General features: G+C 40.7%; 1 protein-coding gene across 1 annotated transcript in view; it reads left to right on the top strand.

Annotated features, from left to right (window-relative positions):
- Positions 1-18,442, top strand: part of zranb1b (zinc finger, RAN-binding domain containing 1b) — a 31,676-nt gene extending 13,234 nt beyond the window's left edge. The window contains exons 3-10 of the mRNA XM_057849028.1: positions 5,031-5,218; positions 6,006-6,159; positions 6,708-6,779; positions 8,107-8,305; positions 12,098-12,218; positions 12,334-12,463; positions 16,759-16,988; positions 17,061-18,442. Of these exons, the coding sequence (XP_057705011.1) occupies positions 5,031-5,218; positions 6,006-6,159; positions 6,708-6,779; positions 8,107-8,305; positions 12,098-12,218; positions 12,334-12,463; positions 16,759-16,988; positions 17,061-17,279 (1,313 nt within the window). The 3' untranslated portion in view covers positions 17,280-18,442. The remainder of the gene's footprint in view (positions 1-5,030; positions 5,219-6,005; positions 6,160-6,707; positions 6,780-8,106; positions 8,306-12,097; positions 12,219-12,333; positions 12,464-16,758; positions 16,989-17,060) is intronic.
- Positions 18,443-19,952: the final 1,510 nt, after the last annotated feature.

Below are 19,952 nucleotides of genomic sequence, written 5' to 3' on the forward strand. Positions count from 1 at the left end.
AATTTCGGTGACGGTAAATTTTCGGTTTACCGCCCAGCTCTAGCCCAGTGTGAGAAAACTGGGTCTCCCTCAGAGCTTATGGGTCTTCCAGCAGGACAATGACCCAAAACACACTTCAAAAAGCAATAGAAAATGGTTTGAGAGAAAGCATGGAGACTTCTAAAGTGGCCACCAATGAGTCCAGACCTGAATCCCATAGAACACCTGTGGAGAGATCTGAAAATGGCAGTTTGGAGAAGGCACCCTTCAAATCTCAGAGACCTGGAGCAGTTGGCTAAAGAACGATGGTCTAAAATTCCAACAGCGCATTGTAAGAAACTCAGTGATGGATACCGGAAGTGGTTGTTCGCAGTTATTTTGTCTAAAGGTTGTGCTACTAAATACACTATTAGGTTGAGGGTGCCAATACTTTTGTCGGGCCCATTTTTTGAGTTTTCTGTAAAATGATAATGATTTAAATCTTCCATTCTCTTTTGTGTTTTTTCATTGCAAGCAAAGAAATGAAGATCTTACTACCAAAGCCTTTGTAATTGCAATCATTTTCTGAGAGAAAATGAGAATTATCTGACAGAATTGCAGGGGTGCCAATACTTTTGTCCAGCACTGTATATACATGTTTTACAGCCATATTGCCTGACATACGTTTAATCCATTTTAACTAGGAGGGCTGACAGCCAGCATTTACTGCCAGCCCTGGCGAGTTGCAATTGACTGGATGTCTTTTGCCAATGAGTTAATGATGGGTGTTTTAAAGTGTCACAGTGTTGGTATTAAAGTTGCTAGACAATGTCTTACACAAGTGACCTAACGCAAGCGCCATACTGTGCATGTTGTCTTATATGATGTAGGAGCATGGCACAAGCCTGGCGGTAGGGCCGCCGGCCTGCCCACGTCACTGTGCCGTTTTGTGAACCTCTCTTGTCACACTGCGCTGCTTCTGTGTAGCTTTTTCCTCCCTCGTCTCTTCATCGCTAGCAGCACTAGCCCAGCTCCACATGGCACGGCGAGTCCTTCCACCCACTCTGTGTCTCGCTCCTCGCACGCTCACACAAACCTTTGTGTGCGGCCGAGTGTTCTTGGTTGATGAGAACAAAAAAGGCTCCATAGTGTTTACAATACTGCCAAAAAGATGTTGTAATCGTTGGATGCTGCTCATAAGATGTATGTCTGTATACATGCAGTTGTTTAAACTTGGAGTTGTGATTTTATTTTATTCTGAAACGATTCATTTGTACATACTGTTTTTTTTTTAACATCTAAAAGTAATACAGTTTAACTTAAGAGCCATGCACATTTTAATGAAATATAGTTTTGGCGTGCTCAGCGAGGTATTCATTTCACAATATGCCTCTTTTTTTATTGTAGTTTTCAGTGGTCTACGAGCTGCACTGCATTTTGCTGAGTGAAGGCACTTCGAAATGTACTAGAAGCCCCCTCAGTTTTGATAGCAGCTTTTGGCAGATTTTTCCAAGGAACTTGTACAAGCTAGCTGCTTTCATATTGAAATGTCCTCGCTGTGGTCAAGGATGCTTGCCATCCCTGATACATTTCAGTTGTGTCACTACCATTACAGGTAACAGAATGCACAGTCATACAAGAATTGCTGTTGGCCAAAAGAGACTCATGCTTTCATACATAGGCAAAGTTTGACATTTGTTGTTTTGTTGATGACTCAGAAATGCTGTGTCAGCAAATATATATGTTTAACGAAATTCTAAATATCCATCTTGCCTCCACAGGTGTAGTTTTGGCTTAGCAAAGCAAATGACCTGAGGTGCTAGTCACATGATCTGTTGGAAAAATAATTTTGACCCATTATGAAATACTTCGTAAGATTAGTGTTCATTTCATTCATTTTTGTTGTTTGTTTTCTTGCTTTACAACTTTTATCGACAACATTTTAATGGCTAGGTCTTTATTTTTAAGGGCAAATTCAGAATTGTTGACATTAGGCTTAGCAGGGCTTTAATTACAGTGTACCACAATAGTGAGTACACCCCTCGCATTTCTGCAGATATTTAAGTATATCTTTTCATGGGATAACACTTGACAAAATGACACTTTGACACAATGAAAAGTAGTCTGTGTGCAGCTTATATAATAGAGTTAATTTATTTCCCCCTCAAAATAACTCAAAATATAGCCATTAATATCTAAACCCCTGGAAACAAAAGTGAGTACACTCCTTAGAAACTACATCTCTAAATGTCCAAATTGAGTACTGCTTGTCATTTTCCCTCCAAAATGTCACGTGACTCGTTAGTGTTACTAGGTCCATGTGTGCATAGGGAGCAGGTGTGTTCAAATTTGTAGTGCAGCTCTCACATTCTCTCATACTGGTCACTGAAAGTTCCAACATGACATCACATGGCAAAGAACTCTCTGAGGATCTTAAAAGACGTATTGTTGCGCTACATGAAGATGGCCAAGGCTACAAGAAGATTGCCAGCACCCTGAAACTGAGCTGCAGCACAGTGGCTAAGATCATCCAGCATTTTAAAAGAGCAGGATCCACTCGGAACAGGCCTAGGGTTGGTCTTCCAAAGAAGCTGAGTGCAGATGCTGAGCGTCACATCCAAATGCTTTCTTTGAAAGATCATCACAGGAGTGATGTCAGCATTGCTGCAGAGATTATAGAGGTGGGGGGGTCAGCCTGTTAGTGCTCAGACCATACGCTGCACTCTACATCAAATTGGTGTGCATGGCTGCCACCCCTGGAGGAAGGCTCATCTGAAGACGGTACACAAGAAAGCCCGCAAACAGATTGCTGAAGACATGGCAACAAAGCACATGGATTACTGGAACAATGTCCTATGGTCTGATGAGACAAAGATGAATTTGTTTGGTTCTGATGGTCTCAAGCATGTGTGGCGGCGACCAGGTGAGGAGTACAAAGATAAGTGTGTCAAGCCTACAGTCAAGCATGGTGGTGGGAATGCCATGGTCTGGGGCTGCATGAGTGCTGCAGGTGTTGGAAAGTTACATTCCTTTGAGGGAAACATGGACTCCAACATGGACTGAGAAATACTGCAGCATAGCATGTTCCCCTTCCTCCAGAGGGTCGCAGGGCAGTGTTCCAGCATGACAATGACCCCAAACATACCTCCAAGATGACCACTGCTTTACTGAAGAGGCTGAGGGTAAAGGTGATGGACTGGCCAAGCATGTCTCCAGACTTGAACCCAATAGAACATCTTTGGGGCATCCTCAGGCGGAAGGTGGAGGTGTGCAAAGTCTCAAATATCCGGCAGCTCCGCAACGTTGTCATAGAGGAGTGGAAAAGCATTCCAGTGGAAACCTGTGAAGCTCTGGTCAACTCCATGCTCAGGAGAGTAAAGGCTGTTCTGGATAATAGTGGTGGCCACACAAAATATGACAGTTGACATGTTCATATTGACAACTTTCACTAATGGGTGTACTCACTTTTGTTGCCAGGTGTTTAGATGTTAATGGCTATATTTTGAGTTATTTTGAGGGGAAAATAAATTACCTCTATTATATAAGCTGCACACAGACTACTTTTCATTGTGTCAAATTGTCATTTTGTCAGTGTTGTCCCATGAAAAGATATACTTAAATATCTGCAGAAATGCGAGGGGTGTACTCACTTTTGTGATACACTAGTTGGTGGAGTTAATTTCAACAAAGTCCGTGCAGTTTGTCAGTTATTCGTTCATTTCAGGGCTCTGGAGTGGCTAAACTAGCGCGAGTCAATAGGGCCTGCTTAGCATGCCTATAAGAAATGATATTAGCAGATCTAACATAGTCAAATAAATTCAAAATACAGATCATTGTTCCAAATACCCATGCGGCCAAAACAATGTCAAACCAAACTGCCATAATTCATTTCATTTTTTAGTACTATGTTTTTAGATGCGTAATACGACCACGAGATGAGTGCTAGCTAGTGCTCAGTCTGCTGGGGATTCCTTTCGTGAACAAACCGATGTGATATCACTCTGCCCCGCTTGCCTAGATAGCATTTTCCCTGCAGAGCTGCTGGATTACAAATGTTGCTGTTCATAGTAATTATTGACATGAAACGGTAAGTTTTAATGCCTTCATCCTGAAAACATAGCCAACACTATAGATTCTATGGGTCATCGGTAAGGGTGTAACGGTACATATAATAGTATTGAACCGTTTCGGTACGTGGTGCTCTGTTCGGAACGGACGCGTACCGAACGAGTTTCTGACGTAATATAACCCTTACTTTTCGAGGCTGTGAGTCGATCGGGTTACAGTTTCTTTGTGTAGATTATATTTACTCCATCTTCTCTACTATAATGAGGACCAACATTGTCGGACAGTATAACCCAGAAACGTCAACGGGGCGACAACGTGGCAGCCGCGAGAACGCAGTGAAACGCGGGCGTTAGAGTCTATCAGCCAATGTACACCAGTCGCAGTGCGGCCGCGTGTTAGATGCGTCCCAGAAGCAGCTCAACGCGACTCACGCAAAAAGAACGGCAGGGTTTATTATTTGACGCGAGACGCGACCCTCCTGCGTCAATGCTACTACTGGTAGCTAGGATCGGGCCGGAAAACACTAGTGTAAAAATACTGTGGATCCGGTCGATTTTCAAACTAATATTCAATCGTAACCTATTTTTTGAGTCCATCAGATCCCTTGAGTGGTAGATCGGGGCACAGTTGACTAGTCTTTGTTGATTTACTGCTGTCTTCCCTGCTATAATAATAACAAACACGGCCCCGTGTTCAATACAAAACCCTCCTACCACAACAAAACAAGTAGGAACTAATATTCACATAGGAACTAAAGTTTAAGCTTTAAAGCTTGAACAGTAGAGAAAAAAATGGAATTCCTCCACCCGAGTTTACACATTACAGTACATTTTAGGAGCTGAACTTCGTTGGGATGTATGGTAGAAAGTATTTTTTGAGAAGCCTTACTTAGTTAGTCAGGCAATTGTAAATGTTTTCATTGAGTGTTTTAATTACTTGTTAGGGGGTTAATTCAGCTGCTTCATTTCCTCTTGTCTTTTTTTTTTTTTTTTTTTTTTAAACAGGCGTGGTGGAGGGTGATCTTGCGGCCGTAGAGACCTACAAGACGTCAGGTGGGGACATCGCGAGGCAGCTGTCGTCCGACGAGGTGCACTTGCTCAACCGTCCATCGGCGTTCGATGTGGGTTTCACACTAGTGCACCTCGCCATCCGCTTCCAGAGGCAGGACATGCTGGCCGTGCTGCTCACCGAGGTCAGCGGAAAATAGAGCCACGGCCGTTGCATGTCGCAAAAGCGCTGAGAAAGCCGCGCTGCCGTAATGTGTGTGTGCGTGTTCGTGCCTGAGGCGCCCATAGCAGCTTGCTTTCTGACAGCACCGTTATCCCGGATTATCTGTCGGCACACACCTCGCCTCCCTCACTCGCTCGCTGGCCCTATTTGCTGTCAGAGCAGGTCAGCCATTGAGCGCTGAGTGAGACATCAGAGCATGCCCGCAAAATTATTTAAAATATTTGAACATTTCTCAAATGTTTTCCTGTTCTGGCACTGAGAAAAGTTACATTAGCAGGCAACATTGAAACATAATTGATTTAGACTCTCCCAAATGCCAGGAAAACCATTTAAGCACAAAATTCACTGGTTGCTTTACACATTGGCTGCCATTGGAAAATAATTTCATCTGTCATTCTCCCATTAAACTTAGTGGGCATGATCTGGGCAGGATTTGCATGTGACTTTTTACGGAAATACCCCCAGGTCACGCCCGCCAAGTTTTATGGGTGATTGACAAATTTAAAATAAAATGTATCCATAGATATTGAAATATATAAATTAAAATAATGAAAGAAATACATATTTGCCATATTTATGTATAGATTATTTAATTTTTGCTGTCTTGGTTCTTCATTGTTTGGAGTGCATTGCTGCCAGCACCTACCCCTCCAAGTTAAAAAAGGATTAGTCGTCTTTCGCCATTAATGGCAGTGAACTAGTTAAATATGGTACTTCACGACTCTTCTTCCAACATGCTCCTTCTGCAGGTGACCCAACAGGCGGCTAAGTGCATTCCGGCAATGGTATGTCCGGAGCTGACGGAGCAGATTCGTCGCGAGGTGGCCGCTTCCCTCCACCAACGCAAGGGGGACTTCACCTGCTACTTCCTCACAGATCTGGTCACTTTCACGTTGCCTGCAGGTTTGCACCACCGCCGCAGCACTCTACATGCATTTACCTATTACTAAAATGACAGCAACCCCGGTCCAAAAGACAGATTTCACCTCTGGTTTACTGTCTAGAGTATTGTTCTTATACGGCATACGAACTGTATAAAAATGAAAAAAAAAAAATCTATATTTAGGGCCTTTCTATCAAATCCTTTTCAACTGGCAATGTCTGGTTTATTGTGGTAGCCTCTGCCAAAGGGCTTTGCAATGTGTGCAGAACAATGGCGACCTTGGCTTATCGCCACGAGCTGAGTTTTGCTCTTGTTTCGGCCTTAGACAGTCAACACATTCATTTCTCTTTTAGCGGAAGAATTAGCTACTGTGTTGACGAGGGCTCCCTTGACCATTTACAGAAAGAGCGAACAAAAACATAACGGCTGGCTTTAAAATGAGACCGAGTAGAAGCATAGTGTTTCCACTTAGATAATGGCAGTAACTGACAGTGATAGACAGTTCAAACAACACGAAATGAGTTAAATTAGAAGCTACTTATTATTTTTTTTTAATCTCTTATTTCAGATATTGAGGATTTGCCACCAGCTGTTCAGGAAAAACTCTTTGACGAGGTTTTGGACCGAGATGTGCAAAAAGGTAAAATACACTACTTGTTAACTAGTACAGTAGCGAGTGCAAGTAAAAATTGCTGTTTGAGGGAGTTCAAACAGATCCTAGTTGATGGTGGTCCACCACCCCGAACACGCACTCATTTTATAATGGCAAGCATGCCAAGTATTTGTATGCTTTATTATATGCACTTCCTCCCTAGCCAAAAATGGGCTCAATCTCCTTGATCGTCCTCCTGCCAGTCACTTTTTTTGTCAAGTCCTCACTCAGACAAATACACATTTTACCTTCACCAAGCATTTGGAACTTGACTTTTGCCTGAAATTCAGGCGGAAAAGATGGCAGTGCCCCCCCTCTTTTTTTTTAGATTAATGGATTAAGATTTAAATCTGATCACGTGGCCAACTAAACCGCTCGACAAGTTTCTTGCTTGGCAGGACAAAATGCCCCCTTGTAAGTTTTACCATGATGCACAAAATGCAGCTCCCGATTAGATTGTTGCAACAATAGCACGCAGAGGAGGGCAGCTATTACATGAATTTCAGACAGAGCACATTCAAATAAGGGCTCTATTCTCTTCACTCCCTCACACATGTACAAAACATTAGTGTCACTCAATATCCGGTGTCATATGTAAATGAATTGACTTTTTAACGCACATTACAATAGCAATACACTGGGCAACAGGCTATAATGATTTTTGGCAAAAAATAAATAAATAAATAAATTATAGCAGAAAAGGACATTTACAAATAAGTCAAAAATATACACTAAATACTTAAATATAATAAATATGCTGGTGGGAAAAACTACAGTTTGGCATAAATGCTTAAAAAAATGGACAAATAATGAAAATATCACAGAAAGCAAGAACAAAAAAATACTAATTTGGAACCAACTGTTACTTAGGAAGAAATGTTTAAATTGCAAACAGGAATTGAAAAACACGTAAAACAAATAATTTGATAAATAAATGCTTGGAATTACATATATTAAAGTAAATGCAGGGAAATACTGTGACTTGCAAATGCAGAAAAATAAAAATGCAATTAAAAAAAGGACTACAACAAAAGACTTCACCGTTGGTGTTAGTTTTTTTTGTGTTGTATCTAGGTAATATACCCATTCAATGAATTAAAAACAAAGCCACTTGAATTTGGGGATGGGAGCAGATACAGTGGGGAGAACAAGTATTTGATACACAGTCAATGGGAAAAACCATTGGCAGTGTATCAAATACTTGTTCTCTCCACTGTATGATCACCATGGAAACACTTGCTGCCCTGGTTTCCCTACTTGTGCCCAAATAGATCGATATCACAGCAGTTGCTTTACTGTCCGCTGTCATTTCCAGAGCTGGAGGAGGAGTCTCCTATTATCAACTGGTCCCTGGAGCTGGGAACCAGGCTGGACAGCCGGCTGTACGCCCTGTGGAACCGCACAGCCGGGGACTGCCTGCTGGACTCAGTGCTGCAGGCTACGTGGGGCATCTACGATAAGGACTCAGTGCTGCGCAAGACGCTCCACGACAGCTTGCACGACTGCTCGCACTGGTGAGGCGACAAATTACTTTGCGCTCCATGGGCAAAAGTATTGAGACACGCCTCCAGCGTTTTTGTCTTTTTTTTTTAACCAGATACTGAAGAACTAGAGAACCCCCGTAAAACAAATTTTCATCATATGAAACAAAACTCAAAAGTATTGTTAGTTTGAAATCAGAGACTGACAGAGAGCCTTCTATGCACACATTAAGATTCCAAAGGCAAAAAAAAAAAGAGGCAAAACATTTTTGAGGGGTACGCCGTGTCATATGCAAAGCTGGCGATGTAGCCAAGATTTCTGCATAGGTCGGAATTAACCCTTTAAATACCTCAAAACACCCTCTAAATTAAAAAAAAAAAAACTATCCAAAAACATGTATTATACGTCATTGTATTGTCCTCGCCAAGGCGTTGGAGCTAAATCCTAGCTAGACAGTGAGCTAAGCTCCGAAATGACGATGTTAGACGTCCTTGTGGTTTGCTGACTTTATTCAGCTGCTCATGACATCAACAGTTGCAGAATGAAACTAAAATAAAATGAAATTAAAACAGTCTGATCTTCATTAACAGCAATTCAAATATATGTTTACAAGTAGCTGCTGATACAGCAATAACAAAGGATTAGCATGTATCAGTTAGCATCCGCACATCATCGAAAACAATCACATAAACTAACCCCAAGTATTCGACCACAATATAAAATGCACAATAAACATTACAAAAAGGGTTATATACAGCTGTCGCTGCTGGATGCTTCACAAGCAACAAATATGCGCACAGGCTGTAACCTCTGTCACTCGGCTGCTCTGTGTGTGCGTGTATGGGGTGGGCGTCTGTACATGCGCTCGCTTTCTGTTGTACGCTTCCGTCGCCAAAATAAAAGCATGCATCACAAAACAAAAGTCAACATTAAAAAAAATAAAGAAATGACGAGACTCATGCGTCGTAAAGCTGAAATGGTGTAAGTCGGGTCCGTCCTAACCTGGGGACTACCTGTACACTACAAAATTATTATATTAATTTAAAAAATGTTAAAGTTATTGGTTGATGACTGTACTGTAGCTGGCTCAATTCTAGCACCACTGACACACCAGCACAACTCACAGTACTACTGTTGTGTTCCCATGCCTGTGGTTCAAAACCCTAAAGGTGGTCCTGCATAGTGCTGTCATTTCCTGGCAGTGGACCAAGCTCGGCGCCCACCAGAGCTGGTGCGAAGCCCTCCTTGGTGGTGCGTTCAAGGACGGCAGCAACAGCTGAAACGTGACTTGCGGCCACGTGACGGCATTGCTTATGTTTTACACCTCAACACAACGATCATTTTTTAAAAAATATGTCACACGAAAGTAGTGCACCCCCTGCTGACTGGCCCATCGATCCAAATGGAACACTGTGCTGGAGCTTGAGAAGCAATAATGCGAGAGGTTAATGCTGCCACAAGTAATTCATTTCAAAATCAATAAATCACTGATTCTCGGCTCTTATATAAACCACGTGTTATTTACGTTCATATAAATAAGGGCGTTACGTTTTGACTGTAAATGTGCATTGGAACCAAAAACTGCTGGGAAAAGTTGACTGAATATTGTGAGATGATGTAACAGTCTCACTGTTTTCCAAAGCAAAAGCAGATGTTTGCAAATGTTTTGGTTCATGACAAAGATTAATGTCTGATTTCATCGAGGACTACAGAAATCGGACAATTAAAAAAAAAAAAAAAATAAATAATAATAATAATAAAAAATCTAATACCCAAGAAAGAAATAAAAAGAACCCACTTGTTATTAAAAAATATATATTCCAAGCATGTTGGTAGCTTTCGCTTCTGACTTTAAAACAGCTGTTCATTCAATTTGTCGAATAGAGGCGATCAAGCCAAAAGTGAGGGTCCGCTGTCATGACAGCCTTTCAAGAGCATCTAAGGGCGGATTCACTCCTGCCCTTTTTGCTCCAAACCAAACCAAAAAAGTGGTGTTGCGCACCTTTAGGCTGGTGTGAATTCAAACCAGCGAACTCTGGTGCAGACCAAATTGCTGGTCCGAGACCTTGCCAGAGAGGTGGTCTCGGTTCGCTTCCAAGTGGACCAGACCATTGGAGAAATCTCATATCTATTTGCACGTATACACAGGCTTCCGTATCAAGGAAATGTTGTTTGGTTAGCATCACAGTCTGTGGTTAGCAGTACGTCGGCTAATATGAGTCAGGGTTCAACGTGGAGCAATGAAGAGTGGAATGTCTTCTGTCTTTGTAAAATGAACATGGCCTCAGAGGCCTCTGATGCTCCAAATTTCCCACAAACGCTTGTAATTGGATAAAACAATTAATGATGAACACGTTAGCAGTACCTGGAGCTCCATGATTGTTTAATTCCTTTTTTTTTTTTTTACCGTGTTACCCCGCTTAGACTGTTTTGTCCAATGATCGATTTTTGCATATGCATAGGTTTGTTATCAAATTCTGCGTGGCTTGTTCTAATTGCAATGTAAAAAGGAACCGCATCAAAAAAGTCCGGACAAATGTATTTTGGTGCCGATCAAAGAAAGTGAATATTGCCTTTCCTGGTGTTAATTAGTATTGCACCGATACGTGGCTGTGCAGTATCGGCCGTTACCGATACCACTTTGTTTGAAATTTTATTAAAGTTTAAAGTTTTTTAAACCTTGAGTTTTGGCTCTCAAAGGCCAAAAAGTGCAATTTACATGAAATTATAAGTAATAATAATTGACCACAACATCCTTTCTCTCTATTAGCCTCCCTCTCTGTGCACCAGCAGCAACACACACTTAGCCGCTTAGCTTACTTTGCTTATTTCTACAGCACTTTTGAATGGGCTTGCCACCCGTCCTTTGAAATAAAGAATTGTTCCAAATTGGGAATTAAAAGTTGCAGTCTATTTACACAATACGGAATATACTGTATATAAAAAGATACATTTCGATGCATTTTAGGAGTTTTGAGGATGTCCTTTTTTTTCCCGTCGCCTGTATGGCCTTGGGCGTGAGGGGGGCGTCCCTAATCTCTATTTCTGAAAGGTGTCAACCCTACTTTTGAAACAGGTCTCAAATTACTGTGGCATTTCTTTCAGTAAAAGACAATAAAAGTAAAGTAGACAAGGTAAACTGACCAGAGTTTGGTCTAGCCCCCTTTCTATTGGTAGCACTTGCTGCTGTTGTAGCCTCAAACTCTTTGTGTTCTTTCACGTTTTGTCTTCAAATGTGAGGAAAAGCGGCATGGAAAATGAATGAATGAATGAATGTTTTATCAGGTTCGAGGTATTGAAACTGGCCGATTTAACTCCACCTCTCGAAATTTTCAGGCCGCAAATCTTGCCTGCCGCCATTGTACTCGACAGAGATTATAAATTGAAATATTTTCGGACCGCCAACACTTTCCTCTCAAAGTTTTGTTATTCCTACATATGAAAAAGCTGCCCCGTCATCAGTTAAGAGCGGCTTTTGGTCCACTCTCATTAGTCTGGAGCAGGCCAATAGCGATTGCTGCTTGGCAACCAGAGTGATCACGTGTCATCACACAACAGAGAGTATAGTGAGTGTCAGGAGAAAAAAAGACTGCCGTCAAGTGGTATAATACTGGGCCAGATTAGCCCCCTCTGCCAATTCTGGTATCGGTGCATCTTTAGTGTGAATATGTCCTAAAATTTCGTGCGACAAAAATGCGTTCGACAGTCCTGTTCTAAACAATGAATGAACTGTCAAAATGTGGATTAATTTGATTATTGAGCTGTTGTCGATGAAATGTGTCAGTTCTAGGACACGTTGAAAGAAAGTGTATTTGTTATGCAAGGTTCTACACGCGCTGGAAGGAGTGGGAGTCGTGGTATTCCCAAAGCTTCGGCCTGCACTTCTCACTGCGGGAGGAGCAGTGGCAGGAAGACTGGGCCTTCATCCTTTCGCTGGCTAGTCAGGTATGTCCCTCGCCCGCAGAGTCACTTGCAAGCATTAAGACTTGTCAATAATTCAACTCTTATTAATGGCTCGCTGAGTGCTTCCTGTCTTCAAGTGGTCTTCTTTGTGTCGCAGCCGGGATCCAGCTTGGAGCAGACCCACATTTTCGTTCTGGCGCACATACTTCGGAGGCCTATCATCGTCTACGGAGTCAAATACTACAAAAGTTTCCGTGGAGAAACGCTGGGGTTCACTCGATTTCAAGGTCAGCATTCGTGCTTGTCACCGTGTGCACGTGGGCTCCCTCTGGTGGTTTTGGGCTTTGAATCATTTTTTAGGGGACTCATTGTCTGCATTTGACACTGCTGGATGTCCAATCCATTTTGACTGGTGGGATTATGAGGCACTTTGTCAATTTCAGGGAAAAATAAAAAAAATCTACAGTGCTGGTCAAATGTATTGGCACCCCTGCAATTCTGCCAGATAATGCTCAATTTCTCCCAGAAAATGATTGCAATTACAAATGCTTTGGTAGTAATATCTTAATTTAGTCTACCGTGCGCAGTGTCATCAATAAGTGTAAAGCTAATGGCACTGTAGCTAACCTCCCTAAATGTGGACGGAAAAGAAAAATTGACGAGAGATTTCAACAAAAGATTGTGCGGATGGTGGATAAAGAACCTCGATTAACATCTAAACAATTTCAAGCTGTCCTGCAATCTGAGGGTGCAACAGTGTCAACCTGTACTATCCGTCGGCGTCTCACTGGAAAGGGACTCTATGGTAGGATACCCAGGAAGACCCCACTTGTGACCCAGAGACAAAAAGCCAGGCTGCAGTTTGCCAAAACTTAACTGAGAAAGCCAGATGTTTTGGGGTTGCTTTGCTTCCTCTGGCACTGGACTACTTGACCGTGTGGATGGCATTATGAAGTCTGAAGACTACCAACAAATTTTGCAGGATACCGTAGGCCCCAGTGTGAGAAAGCTGGGTCTCCCTCAGAGGTCATGGGTCTTCCAGCAGGACAATGACCCAAAACACACTTCAAAAAGCACTAGAAAACGGTTTGAGAGAAAGCACTGGAGACTTCTAAAGTGGCCAGCAATGAGACCAGACCTGAATCCCATATAACACCTGTGGAGAGATCTCAAAATGGCAGTTTGGAGAAGGCACCCTTCAAATCTCAGAGACCTGGAGCAGTTGGCTAAAGAAGAATGGTATAAAATTCCAGCAGAGCATTGTAAAATTCTCATTAATGAATACCGGAAGCGGTTGTTTGGTTTGTTTTATCTAAAGGTTGTGCTACCAAGTATTAGGCTAAGGGTGCCAATACTTTTGTCCGGCCCATTTTTGGAGTTTAGTGTAAAATAATAAGGATTTAATTTTTTCCATTCTCTTATGTGTTTATTCATTGCAAGCAAAATAAATGAAGTTATTACTACCAAAGCATTTGTAATTGCAATCATTTTCTGACAGAATTGCAGGGGTGCCAATACTTTTGGCCAGCACTGTAAGTACGGGAATTATAATTAAGTCGGCGTCCACATATGGACATCACATTTTTAAAAAACATATATAATGCCAATGTATATGGACACCAGGTCTTTATGAGGTCAATATTTTTTTTTATTAATTGCTAAAACTTGCCCTATGAAGGAATTTAAGCATTTTTACTATATTGATGGTGATGCACGTCTGATGACAGGCAATGGGGTCAATTTGTTTGTCTTAACTTAATAACACACACATAGGATTCCTCATTTCCTCAGTTCGTTCACCTTGGTTTTTTAATAATTATTGCACAAAAACCATATAAGAGCCGTGATATTGTTTAAGAACTCATTCATGTCTGAAATGGACTCCTAAAACCTCCTTTTTAAATTTTCCGCCGTTTCCCAATATGACTGGAATATTCGGCGCTCTCTTTCCATGTAACGGCTGTTTTTTTTTTGTTTTTTTTTGTTTTGTTTTGTCTTTTTTAACCATCCCGTATCAGGGCATTAAAAATTTGCATTTGTTCATGCGCTCATAGCCTGAGGCGTTCTGTCATTACTGACATAGCTGCCATGAGACGCGCAAGCGTTTGAGCTATTTCAGCACCGCTGAACATAAATAACATGATGAAAGGCTTCTGTGGGAAAGTATTGTGCAAACACACCTAAGCAACTGTGTATGTGTGTTTATGCTTTTTTGTGAAGGCATTATGAAAAAGAGCAACTTATTAAGTGTTTGCACACAAACTAACTGAGCAGTTGATGCCTGTGAAAGTAATATACTCTGGTTTATTAACTTGTTTTTGAGTTCGTGAAAGAATGCAAATGCTGGGACTGAAAATAAAACCAATGCCCAAAATTTTTGTTTATGGTGATATGGAATGGATGAGCGTTGTCCCTAGGGATGGGAATTGATAAGATTCTTACGATTCCGATTCCATTATCGATATTGCTTAACGATTCGATTCTTTATCGATTCCTTTATCGATTCTAATTTGGACTAATGGACTGTATGAGGTTTTTGGTTCAATATGTTTATGGTTCATTCGCCTCAGAGTGTCGGTTAGAACACAGAGTGGAGTTGGTCTTTGGCGCTTTTAATCCAACTTGGCAACAGACACAACTATATACAGGCAATGGCACTTGATATGACAATCACTCAATGAGCAGATGAAAGCATGCGTGGAAAGATGTTGATGTATTATTCTAGAATGTGTGGGTATTATGTGTAGTTCTGAAAGGAAAGAAAATTACGTCATATTAGTGCTGATGCAATAAACAATGTAAATTGACTGTAAAGCAGTCAATAACACATATACATGACTTGTAATATTATAATGACACAAAGGTGGGGGGGCGCGAGCGCGCGCGCACAATTAGGAAGCACGATGCCTGCACGTGCGGTCATCTTGCCCATAAATGTGGCGAAAACTAAGCACTTTACACTCATATGGATGTACAACATCATTTTAAGATGCTAAACTAACATATTCCCTCTTAACACAAGAGTGCAACGCGAATATAATGTAAACAACGCTCTCCTCAACGCAGCAAGAACGAGCTGGAGCAACCAGCCAACGTAACAGTAAAAACACGAAACGGTCGCGCAGATAACGGCTCTAACTTATCATAAAAACTTTATGGCATGAAGAGGAAATACTTATATTCGTTCATGGAAGCACAGATTAATCCTCTAACAAGTGGCTGTCCTCTGCTCGAAATGCGTACCTTACGCCTATTCTCGGTCCCAGAATACGCAGCGCACATGACGTAGGACAATAACAGGAACTAACTGGTTGCTATGGGAACGAACGCATACCCATGGAATCTTTCTAACAGGTGTATTAAAATTGGGAATAAAATCGTTTAGATTATTTTATTTTAGATGCATATATGTTATATTTGTCTTATAGAGTGTTTGACGAGGAATACGATAGACCCATTAATAGACTTTTGGGGGGAAAAAATCACCATTTCTTTAAGTAGTCTCATGAATAATGACATGGCCTGTAAAAGTCAATGCAAATTCACTCGGCAACGACTCTCTCCAGGTTACACTTGATGAGAAGTCTCGCCAATGGTAATTATGTTGCCGCGCTTGCCGAATCGAAAGTGTGTATGTGCGTAATTTTAAAACGTAAATCGTGCTGATTGGAACTAATAAGAGAATCGTTAAAGAAATTGCCAAACGATTCCATGGAATCAGACCACTCGGAACCGGCTCTCTTTAAGAAACTGTTCTCGATTCCCATCCCTAGTTGTCCCAATACTCCATGTCTTTCACTCATAATGACTTCAACCAGCTTATGTTCGACTTTATAATTTTTACTTTTTTTTTTGTTGCTGGTTTCGTTTTTGGTATTCCTTCTGTTCGCGCAAGGAAACAGATTTGCACTGGATATGAAAGTCTTTGAAATACAGTTAATACAATTAAAATTGAACCAATACTCATATAGCAATTTAAAGAAGCGACATTTTTTTAGTTTTTAAACATTATCAAATTCTGAAAGTTGAAGCGGAAGTTCAGAATTTTTGACCTTAGGCTTCATCTTCGAGTTAGCGGGGGTTAAATTAGTCAGTGGAGTTGATTTCAAAAATTCCATGCAGTTTGTTAGTTATTTATTAATTTCAGGGCTCAGTGACTAAGATAGCGCGAGTCAATGGTCCCTTCCTAGCATGCCAATAAAAATCGATATTAACAGATCCAACATAATGAAATAAATTCAAAATGCAGATCATTGTTCAAAATACCCTGGTGACCAAACCAATGTCAACACCAAACTACCGTAATTCTCTTCATTCTCCGGGACTATTTTTAAGATGCACAATGCGACCATAATAGAAATGAGTGCTTCGGCCGTAAAAAGGGTTAAAGGTCAAAGCGTCAACTAGAGTATTTCAAAAATACCTACAAATTGACAAAATATTAAGTATAAATTTGAAAAAGGAATTACATTAATACTCAATTCTACCCTCTTCACAAAGTACATTGGCTGCCATTGACAGCGATAGACAGTTTTGATTCCGCCAAGGAATAATCAGTTTTTGCATGTGTGTTTGTGGTCAGGCGTATACTTGCCGCTGCTGTGGGAGCAGAACTTCTGCTGGAAGAGCCCCATCGCGCTGGGCTACACGCGTGGCCACTTCTCAGCACTGGTGGCCATGGAGAACGACGGCTTCGACAATCGCGGCGCCGGTGCCAACCTCAACACCGACGACGACGTCACCGTCACCTTCCTGCCGCTTGTCGACAGCGACCGCAAGTTGCTGCACATCCACTTCCTGTCCGCGCAGGAAGTATGCGGAGGGCCGTCGTAGAAGTAAACATATTTCAGAATAAGTGTTTGAAATTTCCGCTGTTTCTCTCAGATGGGCAACGAAGAGCAGCAGGAGAAGCTGCTGCGCTCGTGGCTGGACTGCTGCGTGACGGACGGCGGCGTGTTGGTGGCGCTGCAGAAGAGCTCGCGCCGACGCAACCACCCGCTGGTAACGCAGATGGTGGAAAAGTGGCTCGACGGCTACCGGCAGATACGCGCCTGCGCCGCGCTCTCCGACGGGGAGGAGGAGGACGACGACGATGACGAGTGACCGCAAACTTTGGACTTTGGGACAAACTGTGACACGCACGCAAAAATTAAAAAGGTTTACAGATTCACAACCAACTTTTTCATTTGTTTCTCCCACACGAGCAGAATTCTCACATGGATGAAAGGCCCTCAAGTTTATTCTTTGCCGCCATTGACAGCGGTAGCTGTCCAATTCATTTTGACTGGGAGCAGCCTCTCAGTCAAAATGGATTGGGCGGCAATCACCGTCAATGGCAGCCAGTGTGTTAAGATAGATATGAAGAAGAAAGCTTTGAGGTAATCCCAAAACAATACCAGCATTAATGTGTTCAGTACAAAACAAAGCACATTATTTAGTATCTGGATTTTGCGAATTGCGAAAAATGGACAAAGCCATTGTTGTGTTTAGGAAGTTCTAATAAAGCACTGCACATTTCTGATGATTGAATGAGGTAAAAAGAAAAGGGAGACGTTCCCTTTAAGAAGTGGACTCACACTATACAAGTTTGTTTCTAGTCGACATATTTATTACGATTGTATTTGAAAGCTCATAATCTGTATATTTTTTGCTTTTTTTTTTTTCGTTTTGTTTGGGTCTTCGTGACGAACGTAACATTACGATGATTTTTACTGGTGGTTATAGTTTTGGCGCGTACCTCAATTTGACGCCTACAACCTGGTGCTTGTTTTTCTCCCTCTCCACTCAGTTACATCCTTTGTCAGCAACAACATGCAAACCAAAGCAGACGGGAATTAACTTGTTCGTGTTGTTAATGTTTTCACGACTTTCTTTTTTGGATTGGGAGCGTCCGCCTGTGTTGCTTGCTTGGTATTGATGCGAGAGTTGGTTTGTGGATGTTCATTTTCACACCTCATAAATACATGCAAGAGTATAACACATACACAAAAAGTCAGCAAAAAATACAACCAGAAAAAAATAAAAACATTTTTCAATGTTTGAGTTGGTGAATTATTTTGTTGCCATTTCTCTCTTAGGATAGGCTGTTTTGCACTCGGGGGAAGTTGCAGGCTGCAGCTACTATAGAAAATTATGTATTAGTTGGTCAACGAAGTTGATTTTTTTTTTTCAAATGGAAGAACATTTTTATTACTAATTGCATTTACTACTAAAATACTCAAGTACAGTACTTGCTTTAAAATTTACAAGTAAAAGTAAAAGCTTTTTATGATGCAAAAATGTGATTAGATATATATGTATATATAATGTGTATCTATATATGTATAATGTGTATATATATATGTTTATATATGTATATATGTGTGTGTGTGTATATATATGTATATATATATATATATATATTAGGGCTGTCAAACAATTAAAATTTTTAATCGAGTTAATTACAGCTTAAAAAATTAATCGCAATTCAAACCATCTATAAAATATGCCATATTTTTCTGTGAATTATATATATATTCTGTAAAATAAATTGTTGGAATGGAAAGATAAGTCACAAGATGGATATATATATTCAACATACGGTACATAAGGACTGTAGTGGGCATTTCACTCTACTGTCATTTAAATCTGTCTATGCTGTCCTCACTCCGAAGCGTCTACTTTTTCCAAAGCTAGACAGCTAGTGAACGACGCCTTAATAATCAGACTTCTTCTGATTTATTAATAAAATGGCCTCAAACCATTGTCCTCTTTAGACCGTCCTAAAACTACACACAAAAAAGTACACAAGCATTGCATTAGCAACAACGTTAGCTTAGCACGCTATACAGGTGTACTAAACATAAACAAAAAGCGTCTCATACAAAAAATATAACATTTCGCTTATTAACATAATATGTACACTCTTTACAACAACCATACTTACAGACAAATCTTGTCCAAGGATCATATAAGCACAACAGAGACGTCGTGCAGCCATATTGAACTGGCAAGAAAACAAACCATGTCGCAAAGCGACCACAAGAGTTCGCTGTTAGCACAAAAACCCTTGCTGTAAAACTTACCAAAAGGCAGAATACTGTTTGAGCGGGACATGTGTGTTAATTGCGTCAAATATTTTAACGTGATTAATTAAAAAAATTAATTACCGCGCGTTAACGCGTTAATTTTGACAGCCCTAATATATATATATATATATATATATATATATATATATATATATATATATATATGGCGAAAAACACAGACAATACTGAAAAAGCAGTTTCTGCTCTTGTACTCCTCTTTAAAATAAACTGCTGTATTTTAAGCCAAAAGAACTGTTGTGTTTGATAGTATACATACAGTATGTCTATATGCTGCCATAGCAGATTCATGGCGCATTAACGCATTAAGCCCCCGAACTATTTTGAATTTGTCCGTTTTACCCTGGAAACCCCTGTTTACAGACGTTGCGCAACCGTTTTTGTTTCAACCCAGCCATAAAACGAAGGTAATGAATACATCATTCAAAATGTAATTTTAAGCTTAGAATCATTGATTAATAGATGTCTAGTATTTCGTTAAAAAAAAAAAAGACAAAAAATTCACTCGCATATTTTAAACTTTAAAACAAATGACAAATTACGAAAAAAATGGTGTCTGCAAAAAAGTCATGGATATCTACCTCATAACTCGCTTGTTTTTTGTTTTTTTTTACTGTTGCATTTTCTCTGATGTTAGATGATAGATAATCAATCCAAACAAAGAAAAATTGAAAAACAACGTTAAAAGGGT

This window comes from Corythoichthys intestinalis, chromosome 10 (assembly GCF_030265065.1).
Source record: "Corythoichthys intestinalis isolate RoL2023-P3 chromosome 10, ASM3026506v1, whole genome shotgun sequence".
Classification (NCBI taxonomy): Eukaryota; Metazoa; Chordata; class Actinopteri; order Syngnathiformes; family Syngnathidae; genus Corythoichthys; species Corythoichthys intestinalis.